General features: G+C 39.6%; 1 protein-coding gene and 1 non-coding gene across 4 annotated transcripts; one reads left to right on the plus strand and one right to left on the minus strand.

The window, feature by feature from the left end:
• The first annotated feature begins 3,398 nt into the window (after window positions 1–3,398).
• fbxo32 (F-box protein 32) lies at window positions 3,399–8,762 on the plus strand. Of its 3 annotated transcripts, none has more exons than XM_030782152.1 (9): window positions 3,399–3,530; window positions 4,127–4,239; window positions 4,349–4,398; window positions 4,499–4,591; window positions 6,560–6,653; window positions 7,389–7,573; window positions 7,870–8,052; window positions 8,375–8,518; window positions 8,673–8,762. In XM_030782152.1, exons 1-9 carry the CDS (start codon window positions 3,415–3,417, stop codon window positions 8,760–8,762), a joined length of 1,068 nt encoding a protein of 355 aa, XP_030638012.1. In that variant the 5' UTR covers window positions 3,399–3,414. The 3 variants fall into 3 exon arrangements, with proteins under 3 accessions (XP_030638012.1, XP_030638013.1, XP_030638014.1); XM_030782153.1 differs by having other exon boundaries at window positions 4,133–4,239; XM_030782154.1 differs by lacking the exons at window positions 6,560–6,653; window positions 7,389–7,573.
• Window positions 8,763–10,102: 1,340 nt separating this feature from the next.
• trnas-aga (transfer RNA serine (anticodon AGA)) lies at window positions 10,103–10,184 on the minus strand. The gene has a single exon. It is a non-coding gene; the product is annotated as a tRNA-Ser (tRNA).
• Window positions 10,185–13,074: the final 2,890 nt, after the last annotated feature.

Genomic DNA, 13,074 nt, shown 5'->3' on the forward strand with positions numbered 1-13,074 from the left:
GCCCAGGCTGCAGATGTGACAGCCTAGCACATAAATTGAAACATTTTGCCTCGGCCAACCAAGGGAATGATGAAATTTGTGGATGAAGAATAGCAACAGGTGTGTGTGTGTGTGTGTGTGTGTGTGTGTGTGTGTGTGTGTGTGTGTGTGCGTATGTGTGTGTGTGTGTGTGTGTGTGTGTGTGTGTGTGTGTATGTATGCTGTCAGCTGTTGCCTGACAAAGACAACAAAAAAAAAAAACAGTGAAAGAGAAACCTGACAGTCATGTCCGTTGTGCTTTGTTTGCATGTTTCTTTATGTTCCTTTCATATAGTAACATCAACATGTCAAATTATTTTTTTTTGTTCTGATTTCTCATTTCTGTATTTCCTCACCTGTCAGATAAAAAGTAAATAAAAAACAGACAGCTGGACTGTGGATTAACCGGCATTATATCTGACTGGTGAATGGGAATGTATAAACACGCACACATTCACGTAAGTCGTGACTCATGACCCATAGTGACGTTAAAATATTCACTTTTGAGTGGAATTAGTCACATAGATGTCTAGGAAATCCCCTTCCTAGATTTGGTACCGGATGCCAAACACCAACCATTGCTTGGGAAAAGATATTTTAGGACAGGAACAAATGTCACATGCTGTTGAATGTTGCTAGCTTGCATGGCCGAACCAATCCCGCAATCTGTCTGCTGCTAACACCCTTGGAAACTTAAGATGCTTGTTGGTACAAAATGGAATCATCTTGTTCATAATATTTAGAGTGAACAACACAGAAGAGGCCTTGGTTATTTGAGCTTGTGGCTGTCTGCCCAAGTGTTGAGACTGTTGTTCATAAAAATAAATTCTTGGAAGTAGATCAAACTTCTGCATAGTCCCCTAATGCTTGTTTGGACTAGCCGTGTTTTGAGAGAATATGTCGTCAGAAACAAAACACGAGAGGACACAGAATCTTGAAACTGAACAAGTTTTATTTGTCCGTTTGATTTTTGTCTTTATATTGAATATACAAAATCCAACATTTTAGACACGTATATAAAATATATATGATGATATGTACATATATATACATTTTTCACATGCAAACCAGTCCTGACTATTTGGTAAAACAAACTTATGGGACTGCGTTTTTTGTGAAGAGATGGGGGAGCACTATATATATATCAGTCCGTATATCAAAACCGTACCTCTTTGGCAATGCAGTGTATCTTTGCATAACTCTATTGGTTAGACGTCATATCATGTGGTCTTGTTGATATGTTTTTCATACTCTTGTGAGTGTGTGCATGTGCTATCATGAACTTTAGCCTTTTCTTTCCTAACAGGACAATCCATGGTACTGTACAGGCAATGGAAAGACACCTGCTCCAGCACTCAAACTTCTCTATGTCTGGGATGATAGGGGGCAGCAGTCAACACAAGGTCCTGACATGCTTCCACATGCCCCACAGTGCTCAGACATTGCATGTGGATAAGGAAACACATTTTTGGCCTGCGCTTCATAATTTGTAATTGCGCTGCACATGGGAAAAAAAGTAAGGTGCGACTGGGCATTCATATTTAATAACATTTTATCTTTAGAGATTTCATGCTGGGGCATATTTGATTTCCTCCCATGGAGCCAGGCTTAGGTAAACTGTTAAACACATCTTTAATGAGCTCCACTCTGGTGATTAATATTTTTATTCACGCGCTCATGCATACACATAATCAGAAAGACTAATGTGTTGTCTCACAAAGATGATTTGGAAGAGCGAGGCTGTTGACATAGTTTTTTTTTTAATGGACAATACTGTAAATAAGGAAGGTGACACCAAATACGTAACCGGTCTAAGGATTTGTGAGCTCTGATTATGGTTATTGTCCTTGACCTGGTAATGAAATGTCATAAACAGAACCAACAACAACAAACAGAAACGCCATGGTTACAGTCTTACTGAAAATCTTAACGGCAAGCATTTAAACACAGGGTTTACTGAACAAACTTCAACAATATCACTTTTAAGTAAACTTGCTCCAGGACAGCATCGCAGCATTGGTAACTAAATAGTTATCTTCATCTACTATAAATGATGATGCACTCACCCGCTCTCTCATTATAATACAAACCTGGTGAAGGGTGTTATTGATTATTGACCTTTTTCATTATTGACTGTCTTAATGTCAAATATTTCCTCCTCAGGTAGTTATCTGCCATTTCTGATGAGCTAAGCAAAAGTACACCAAAACAGAGCAGGTAATCAATGCTTGCCTTTTGTTCAGTGTGTCAGAAAAACATGTTTAGAGCCTCATACTGTTGTTAGAGGTGTTAGATGTATGATCTGTTTATAGTTTTTTTTCTCTCATATAAGAGCTCTAAAATGATCAGTTTTCATCATGGAAAATCAGGATGAATTTTTCTCCATGCAGATATACTTCCCTTTAGAAGTGTGTATAAACTTGAGGCTAATGTTCAAGTGTTGCGTATTGCAAAAACACTCCTCTGGCCTCTAAAGCACCTGACAATTCAACCATAACCAGCTCTTTGAGTGAACAGTCTTGGTGCAGATGTAATTGCTTTTCCTAATGTGTTTGTGCGAGACTCAACAGCTTTTGTACTGGAAGATTTTTGAAAACATTAAAGATGGTGCTCAAGAAGAGGTACACTGCAGTGTGTTTAAAACCTTAATCACTTTGTGTCATGTTGCTTAAGGGAAACACATCTGTATTAAACGAGCTTATCTTTTAATAGCTAACCAGGAACTGTTTGACCCATTTCCTCACACTCATCACGCAGACAGTGCTGAAGCAGAACTGACAAAGGTCATTTTTACACCCAAGCTCCCCCCCCCCCGAAGGTAAGTGCAATACAAACATAATGGCCTATATCATAAACATAAGTCCTGAGACCACCTGTTTGAGACTGAGAGTTGGGGAGAATCCATGGATGTGTCACCAACATATTTTTGTCCTTTGAATGTACAAGCTAAGGGGGTTCCCGGAAACTCGAAACTTCTGAAAAATTATTGTTATTTTTTCAATATATAGAAGTATATCTCTTCTCTTTGTATGAAAATAATTTAGAATTGATCATTACAAACTGACGCTCGGTGACATTTCATAAGTTCGAGGGGGACAGGTGTACCATAGCATTCGACACGGAGGGCGGTAGTGTTTCCAGAAGGGTTTTGCAATATTGAAGAAGATGATAAACAAAGCCACGTGTTGAAGGACACTATCCAAAGGGGCGGGTCCGACAGCATTTCCGGATTCTTCGCTTGAGAGTATAAATGCAGCTGCGCACTTAGCTCAGCAGACCTTTTTTCACAAGACGCAGGAAAAAGCTATATAAAAGAAATTTAGAACGCGAACTTCTATAGCAATCCACAGGAATCTTTGTACTGCTTCGTCGTGTTTGTTTTCCCAAAGTCAAAAAATGCCATTTCTCGGACAGGACTGGCGGTCACCTGGTCAAAACTGGGTTAAAACTGAGGATGGTTGGAAAAAAACAACAAAAGACGAAACGAATAACAATGTCACGGACTTGAAGAGGTCAGTGCTCAAATGTTTTGTCGTCACTTTCTCAGTGTATGCCGACTGGATGTAGTGGTTTGTTGTCTTTTCAACCACTCTGTAAAGCAGCATCATGCAGACAGCCTTCGGTGATATATATCCTTAGGGTTCTGCTGCCTCACGTTGCGGGGAACACAACATCTCCGAGACGCAATAGGTTAACTTTGTTCTGTCTGGACTCGAATAGTGGAATGATTCCCATTGTTTTAGGGATGCTTTCCATGCTTATGGGTTAATTGAATTTCATTCGTCTATTTATATGTGTGTATTTTCGACTGCGGTTTGAAACCAAGGTCAACATGCATATGAAATGCGAAGCAGACTAAAGAACATTTGCGTTTTGTGCCAGCTAGGTTTCAAATTACAACACAGCAGTGAGTAGATTGGCTTAGCTTTTGTGTGCAGCATCCTTACGACAACGCTATAATAATTCTGTTACTTTTAGTATAAAATGTCCACCCAAAGATAGGTCTCGTTATTTCTCTAAGAAAAAATTCGACAAGCGTTTTTTCTTCAAGGATATGATGGGATTTTCTAATGATGTAACACTCATCTAAGATAATTTGCCGTTTTAGCTACAGCAAAGAGGAGGAATATTACAAGGAGAACCTGATTCTTTCCATCAGTTGTGATGTAGCTGCAAAGAAGCGAAAGAAAGATCTGCTGAACAACAGCACAAAGATTCCTTGTAAGTACTAACGCATTACAGTGAATTACTTTAATGGAGAATTATTCCAAAACTGTTCGAAGACATTAGTTGGGATTTATTTTTTCCTCTCTCTCTCTCTCTTACAAAGATTTCCACAGAGACAAATGGATTTATGTACACAAGGGGAGCACCAAAGAGGTAATGTCTTCCAATTGTATCTTCCTCATCAGTGATCTGATTCTGATGCTCTGTTACGTGAGAAGTGTAGAACTAACTCATGTTTATGTGGACCTCATAGCGACATGGATACTGTACTTTGGGAGAAGCGTTTAACCGCTTGGACTTCTGCAGTGCCATAAAGGACACCAGACGTTTCAATTATGTAGTGAGGGTGAGTTCTCCTTATTGCATTGTGAAACATATGATCTGTCAAAACAGAGAGATTATTCAGAGGAAAGGGTTCAACTCTGAGTTGTGGGTGGGTAGTTCTGTCTTCAGGCCTTATCACCTCACTCCAGACAGGAGGCTCGGTGGAGATATTTCCTATGAGCCAGAGGTGGCTTATATGCTGTGTTTATGTATAACTACTGTCTCCTGGCTCAGTCTTGGGCCACAAGTTAAACTATAACTCAAGGGTTGTTAAACATGCATATAAGACAATAAATCTTGTTTAATTAATTACATTAATGTTGGAAGTGCACAGAATGTTATTTTTATTTTTGGTAGATGAGAAAACTAATTTTGGCATGAAAGCAGATTAGAAACTCGGTTGATGTCTGTGCCATGTGTCAGAGGTCAAAGTGTCTGAGACAGGATCAGCACAGACTGTTAAGATTAAAGGGTCACTATCAGACAGTGTCCTGAGAGATGACACAGCACTTGGATCAAGACCATTATGAAACCAGGCCGGAAAGTCAAATGACTTGCCCACCCCCACCCCCACCCCCCAAATGTCGCACTCAAAGCCTTTTACACTCCACTGCTGTGAAGTGTCACCCCAAACCTTCATGTGATTAGTTGGCCCTGTTATCATTCTTAACATTTCCCTGAGATGACTTAGGATCTCCTCACCGATGAAACTGTCAGTACTGATACAACCCGTCAATCAAATTGATCCATCTTGTTGAGTTAGTCCAATTTTTATCTTGCGACATTTGACCTTTCCTACCTACTCACTTAATGCCCCTCGATTTTTTTTTTTTTGATGTTGTCCAGGGGCTCTCGGTTGGAAGCCAGTGTTCTCTATTGAGACTTTAACATAGTGGTATCAGGTTGACTGGTTTCTGCAAACCAGCATACTGGAAGCTTCCTGATGGTATTTGTATGGAGTTCAGTTACAGAGATCAGGTTTTAAAGTGCAATGGAAAAACAGCCTCACGAGGCAGCAGGAGTGAGTGCTTCTCAGACAGCACAATAACAGACGCAGACTCTGCCCACATTCTGTCAGAAACACTGCATGCCTCTTGTCATCGCTGCCTTTCATAATTTACGGCAGTTGATGACGGGTATAATCTGTCAAGACAAATGCAGCTATTTAGGTTACCTTTAAGTGCCTATTGCCTAACGTCTCTCAAAACAAAAGTTTGTACGTCACATAGTATGGTAACCACTGCTCATAAAGACAGTGTTAGCATGCTAAGTTAACTGTAGGAGATAATCTGTTTTAAGTGATTATCAGTGGCACAATGGCACGGTTTTGATAATAGCCACTTGGATGTGTTACTAAATATATATGGGTTACAGAGAGTGTAATGGAAAGGTGGTATAGGAGGTGTTAGCAGTGTATGGAATCCTCTGGTAGAGAGAAAGGTTGAAGACTGCTTAAACACCACATGAGGGCACTTTAGAGGCTATCAAATGGGGTCACAAATGGGTGCTCACATGCTTTTGGGTCATGAGAGGGTCAGTACTGCTCCATGATGTCAGTGGTACAGCACTTACATGCCAGACGTGCCAACCTGCTGGATCTGGTGCACAGTGGGAACAAAAGTCTGTCCCTTCACTATTTTCCATCGCCTGTCCTGTTTTACCGAATTATTCTTACTGCAGTGTGTAGTCAGGGAACAACAACAACTTCACCCCCCAAAAAGTTCTTACATCCGCTGACACAAAGTTTTTTTTTTTGTTGTTTTTTTGGAATCCGTCCTAATCTCACTGTATATTTGAATAGGAAAACAATACTTTCAGGAGGGAGCTGTTTTTCAGTAAATGTGTGCTGTGTGTTTGGGGGCAGTTATATTTTGACAAGTCTTTGTTATTGTTAATGCTGCCCAGTAAGGAACATAGCACACTATAAGTGATGGGGGAACAGAGAGTCTCCGAGTCTGTCTGCATTCTAAATTTATGTCTCCTGCTTCAGCTCCTGGAACTGATTGCCAAGTCTCAACTGCCGTCTCTGAGTGGAGTGGCGCAGAAAAATTACATGAACATTTTGGAAAGAGTAGTGCAGAAAGGTAAGAGAAAATTTTGTCCTCTCACACCCTGTTCCTCACTCATTGTATACAAACATGCAGACCATAATATTTCATTGACTTAACATCCCGAATAGCTTCCCTCAGTGGCACCACTGTTGGAGAATAGAACAAAAAAAAAAAAAAGAAAAAGCGAGATAGGACAAACAAATGACCGTCATAACATGAAAGCATTCGCCCGACTCATCTGACAGCAATCTCTCGACAAACTTGTTCAATTGTGCATGGCGTCTTTCAGAGCTGAAGGGAATTTCATAATTGTTAGGGCTGGAAAGAATGACAGGCCTTTGAGAACAAACAGGAACCTCATGGGTATTGTAAACCAAATGTTCCCGAAGCTAAACAGAAGTCAAGGCTGTTAGGGGGGGAGGACTTTTCTGAGAGGGGGGTGGGGGGGTGGGGGCTCAATTACAGATCATGCCCAGAGGTATGATTTTGCTCTTAATGAACTCTAAATATTTTGTAGATTTACCAACATTTTGCTTATTTTACACGCCACTAAGGAATATTAATAGCGTGGCACTGCAACGCTAATAGTACCGACTGGTCATTAAGTCAAAGCATCTGAAATGGGAAAGAGAAAATACTCCTGTGTTTTACCCCATAGTCTGTAATGAGTTGGTCTTGGCACTTTTTCCCCCCTCTCAAATGTATGTTGCCTTGCTTGACACTGCTCAAAGCTAACTTTTTTTTTTTTTTTTTCCTGAATTCTGTTAGTTCTAGAGGACCAGCAGAATGTGAGGCCCATTAAGGAACTGCTGCAGACTTTGTATGTGTCCTTGTGCAGTTTGGTTCAGGACATGGGCAAGTCTGTGCTTGTGGGAAATATTAACATCTGGGTGCACCGCATGGAAAACATCCTGCAGTGGCAGCAGCAGCTGGACAACATTCAGATTAACCGGGTAAGTTCAACAGCTCATGAATAGATGGGTGTGACGTTACTGGTGAATTTGAAGAATGAATTACAGCGGCCGCCCTAACTATACCTACTGTAAAAATCACATTACCACATTGACCTCGAAAATGGAAATTGTAGGACTGGTAAAAGTTGAAATGATGACCATTGACCTTATGGAAATTTTAAAAGTAATATCATTTTATACAGGGCCCATGGAGTCAGAGGAGATTTGTCAGGTAGATTTATGGGTAGTAAGAGTGACTGTATCTGACCTGTCTTTTTACTATTATGTGACCACAGCCAACAACGACAGGGATGACGTTCTTGGACCTGCCGGCAAGCCTGCAGCTGAACATCATGCAGCGTCTGTCAGACGGGCGAGACTTGGTCAGCCTTGGTCAAGTGTGCCCCGACCTCAGTGTGCTGGCTGAAGATCGCCTACTGTGGAAGAATCTCTGCCAGTATCACTTCACAGACCGACAGGTACCAGTGTGAAGGACTTCCGTAGACCATTAGCCGCAGGGAAAATGATTTGCTCTGATTAGACATGGTGTCAAATCCTTCAGTTCATCTGATTGATGCAATCTCTCAAATATAAGTTAAAATACGTAAACATGAGAGACAGCGTTCTCTGTTGCGTGTCATCCCAAGATCGTATCAAGTAGAGGATATGAACCTACATTATATGAAAACCCATGAAGGTTTCCCCACTTTCAGTTAGGATTTGTAAGCAGAATATTACGCTTTGATCTAATGGATCATATTCAAACAGTTAGATTTTAGTTTTGGTGTTTGTTCCTCCCAGATCCGGAAGCGCCTTATTGTCTCGGATAAAGGTCACCTGGAGTGGAAGAAGATGTATTTTAAATTGTGCCGGTGCCATCCTCATAAGGAACAGTATGCAGACACACTCCAGTTCTGCACGCATTGCCACATTCTGTTTTGGAAGGTATGTCTATCACACACACACACACACACACAAAAGATTGCTTTGAAGTTCACATTATACAGTACGCTGTATGATGTATACACGGTAACAGAAGACACACAGTCGTCATAACTCCTGCTTAAACCATTTCCTCCGTTCTCTTCCTGTTCCACAGGACACTAACCACCCTTGCACAGCCAATAATGCAGAGAGCTGCTGTGTGCCAGTGTCCCCACAAGGCTTCATCAACCTTTTCAAGTTCTGAGGGGCGCTCTGCTGCTGTCATGTACATAATGTCAATAGTGCAATGGATTCCTGGACGGCTTGAAACTGGGGATGGGGGGGGGATTTATACTATTGTGTTTTTGCTGCAGAAGTGAGGATGTTTTAGGAGGAATGAAATGCAGGGAGGAAAAGTGAATGTGAAAAAGAGAGATTTAAGAAGAACATTATATTGGGAGACATGAATGATAGAGTGCTTTATTTATATCTAAAGGGCTTTATTTCCTGTTATCTGAGAAGATTCCGTTATTATATACCGATAATTTGCTTTGTGGAATTGAGCAAATAACTGTTATGTGGATAGGATTGCCCTTTTGCTCCGAGAATGTCATTTACACCACAGTGAATGTTCCGTCATGACTTTTAAGGACTTGTACTGAACTGTAGGATTGTTTTGGATTACAAACAGCATGTTGGTGCTTAATGTGAGAAACTACATCCAGTAGGTGTGTTTACCAAAGTTGGCTGTCAAAATGGCATGCGATACTTTTTCTATATACCTTCTTTTTCTTTTTTTTCACTTTTATACATTTGATATTTTAAGTGGTTTGTGTATAAATGTGCTTATCTGCAGGTACAATAGTTTCGATACTCAAGTGCACTGTAAGAAAATTATAATGCTAAAGCTAAGACTACTTTAAGGTGCCTTATCTTTTCACTGATCAGATATGAATTTAAAGTTCACAGGTACAAAGTTTGTATTAATTTTATCAATCTTTAGAGGACTGCTAAAAAAAAAAAAAGAAAAGTTTTTTTCAATCTTTAGAGGATTGCTAACAGAAACCAAAACTGTGTCAGAATTGCAACCCTGAAACCTCAATGGTATGAATCTACATTTACTGTATGATATTTCTATAATGACTAATTTGAACTGATTTCAAAATATTCATTATGACCACAAGCATGTTGAAAAGCCTTTTGCCTTACTTTTGATTATGGGAAGTGAGTAGCTTGTACGAAAGTACAAATGTGCTCAGTTTCCTTTGACTATGTAAACAGTACTTGCTAGGAACTATCAAGTGTCATGAATTCTGTTGAGTGAATAAACCATAAAGCATTAAGTATTTGCCTTCTGAATTTCTTTGACCAATCTCATATACACACATGGGGACATAAGATTTGATTTATGTTATTATTCAGCACGTGTTGACATTATGTTATTATTCAGCACGTGTTGACATTATGAAGTTCCACATTGTAAATGTAAGTCCCTGTGATTATGCACACACACAGAGTGAACAGTGAACTCATCTGCATTTAACCCAGTGGGGATCACACAAACCAGACATATGTAAAGTGGGCAGCAGGTTAAATGCCAAGGCACGTTGTCGGCAGGATTCGAACCTGCGCGGGGAGACCCCAATGGATTTCTAGTACATCGCCTTAACCACTCGGCCACAACAACCTGCTTCTAAGATGTTGAGTTTTAAACAGAGTGGTTTTAAACAAAATTTGTAGTGATTACAAAATTGTTCAAACATATTGAAGAGAATAAACAAATGTTTTCGCCACACTCCTTGTTATGTCGTGGGCTTCACAGTGGCTCAGTGGTTAGCACTTTTGCCTCACAGCAAAAAGGCCCTGGTTTTGAATCCTGGCCGTCCCAGGTCCTTTCTGTGAGGAGTTTGTATGTTCATCCTGTGTTTGTGTGGGTTTCTTCCCGGTGCTCCAGTTTCCTCTCACCATCAAAGACATGTATGCTAGGATTAGTACCTTGATTGAGGCACTGGCAAAAGACCTGGAGTCAGTCCCTGCATGCCTGCGGCTGCCCATTGCTCCTAGCTTCTAGTGTGTGTACTCACTGGATGTATTAAATGAGGCTGTATTTCACTGCTCACTGCTCTAGTGTGTGTGTGACCAGTAAAGTACTTCTTCTTCTACTTCTTCTTCTCTAATCTCAGGCAAAAGCCTTGCACCAACAGCAAACAAGAGCCTGGATCCCCTTTTGTACTGGTCTGAATCCTACACTCACATCCACTTCTTCAATAACCACATCATCACTCCCAAACCTTTCCCTGTGGATCTGAGGGCTGCAATCAGGTGGAAGGAGAATATTAGCAACATTTTTGTGGGGTCAAATTTTAAGGTTGTCTTTTCCTCAGGGAAAGTCATGGCAACTGCTTTTGGAGATGCAGAAGGCATATTTTTGGTAGACATTATACCTGGCAGGTATAACGTAGACATTATACATTACTCCTGATTAAACCAGTCACTGAAATCTGTACATTCACACTCTTACAAAAAGATTCGCACTCTTACAGAAAAGGAGAGTTCAACCTCATAAAAATGCGGCCGAAATCCTCCTTCAACATGACGACACACCATCATGAATAAGTTTGAAAACACAGGACGCAATCACAAAACTCAGCTGGACTGTTCTCCCCACCCTACTCTACACCCAAGATCTTGTTCCATCAGATTTACACCTGTTTGGAGCCCTCATTGACGCCACCCATGGATACACCTTTGGGAGTGATAACGAGGTTACTGAATAAGAGAAGGGCAGAGCTTTAAGTGCAGTATTCCAGCTGATAGCAGAATGGGAAACATTCTCTTGTTTCTTGCTGGAGCAAGGCTGTTGAAGTTGACTGAGATTATGTAGAAAAATAAGGACTGTAAAAGATACATATACTTGTTCTGTGAGTAGTTAAAACAAATCTATAATAAATTACTAGCAACCCAAAACTGTGTTCCACGACTTTGCAGCAGCCCGCATATTATCAAAAATATACATTTTGTGTTGTATCAATGAAGTATTCACAAAGAATTCCCATTTTATCCAAGTAAAGGTATTAAGGCACTGAAGCCTGACCACTAGTGGTGACAACTGAAAAAGTCTACGGCAAGCCTGTTATTCTGGCCTATCCAAAAAGAGAGTGTTAGTGAATTGAGAAAATTTCTGAGATTTCAGAATAAATGTGGTATAATTAAACTTATATAATAAACAGAATAAACCAATCACACGGAATGATGAAGAAGGAGGATCAGATTAGTGTTGCGACAGGATAGGCTAACATTTACAGAAAAGGCACAGCAGCCCCTATAAGAACAACAGGCTATTATTTTACTCCTTCACTGTAAAGATTATTTATTCAGAGACAATTAGAACAGGTCAAAAATAAGAGTCACTAAGGTACTACTATAAAACTCTATATTAGCACAGCTACATCGTCTTACGTACATTATTATGCTTCTAAATAGCTTTAGTTTCTTCATATCTGTGTCCAACACCAGATTCAATAACTGAAAAAGAAAAAGTTCAGGAATTGTTCTGTTTTGGAATGGATTTATTGTTATCAGTAAACTTTAAAAATTTTGAACAATCTTTCAAGTCAACTACACAAAGAAATGTTGAGTTTAAATGTCAATTTCAGCTTTAAATAAATTAAATTAATAATATTTCCCAACATGTATTTAATGCAATGACATTATTTGCAGCATCATTTTCAGAATGCCAGGAAAACCTAGAAGGTTGCCACTGTTAACGACTTCTAACTGTGTCACTTTTTTCCAGTACAGATGATTGTGCATAGTATGATACAAGAAGAAATCCCAAAACCTGGTTCTGGTCTTTTAGACCATTGAGATTTCTTAGCTCTGTAAATGAGGAATCAATGTTAATTGTCTGTCCTGTATGAGTCGCAAAAGGGACACTTGAGTACTATGTCAGAAACTCAACTATAAGTTCAAACACAGTTTGCATGAATATGACAGGCTCACATTACAAATTCTGAACAATACGATTTGAAGTCAAGATGTCTCAGTTACAGGACTCAAATCCTATTGCAAACAAAATGTTTTACAAAAAAGTGCTTAATCAAAGTATGCTAAGAGGTTTCATGTCTTGCCTTCAGTAGTTACTGCAATTACTTTTCAACACAAGGCCATTTACACTGACTTCTGCAGTACAATTGAGACACATTTTTCTGAACAACACAAGTGATATGTACGCATAATTTCATTAACAATCTCAAACATTCACACTAACGTTGCTTTGAGGACTCTTTCAACACAAAGATTTTAATATGTCCATGGTATTTCACTACTATTCAAAGCCATTCCTTAACATTTTGTTCTAAACAATGCATTTCATATAGCACATTTCATTTTCACCAACAGAGAAGCAAAAGAGCAAGTCAAAAAACTGCATGAAGTAAACATCTTTCATGCATTCGTACCTCAACAAACCCAGATTAAAAAAAAAAAGATCAATATATATTTTTTCACTAACATAATTCTACATAATTCTAATGTTTAGTGCATTAGTTCTTTAAATACAATGTATGGAAGCATTT

The sequence above is a fragment of the Chanos chanos genome, chromosome 8, assembly GCF_902362185.1.
Source record: "Chanos chanos chromosome 8, fChaCha1.1, whole genome shotgun sequence".
NCBI classification, from domain to species: Eukaryota; Metazoa; Chordata; class Actinopteri; order Gonorynchiformes; family Chanidae; genus Chanos; species Chanos chanos.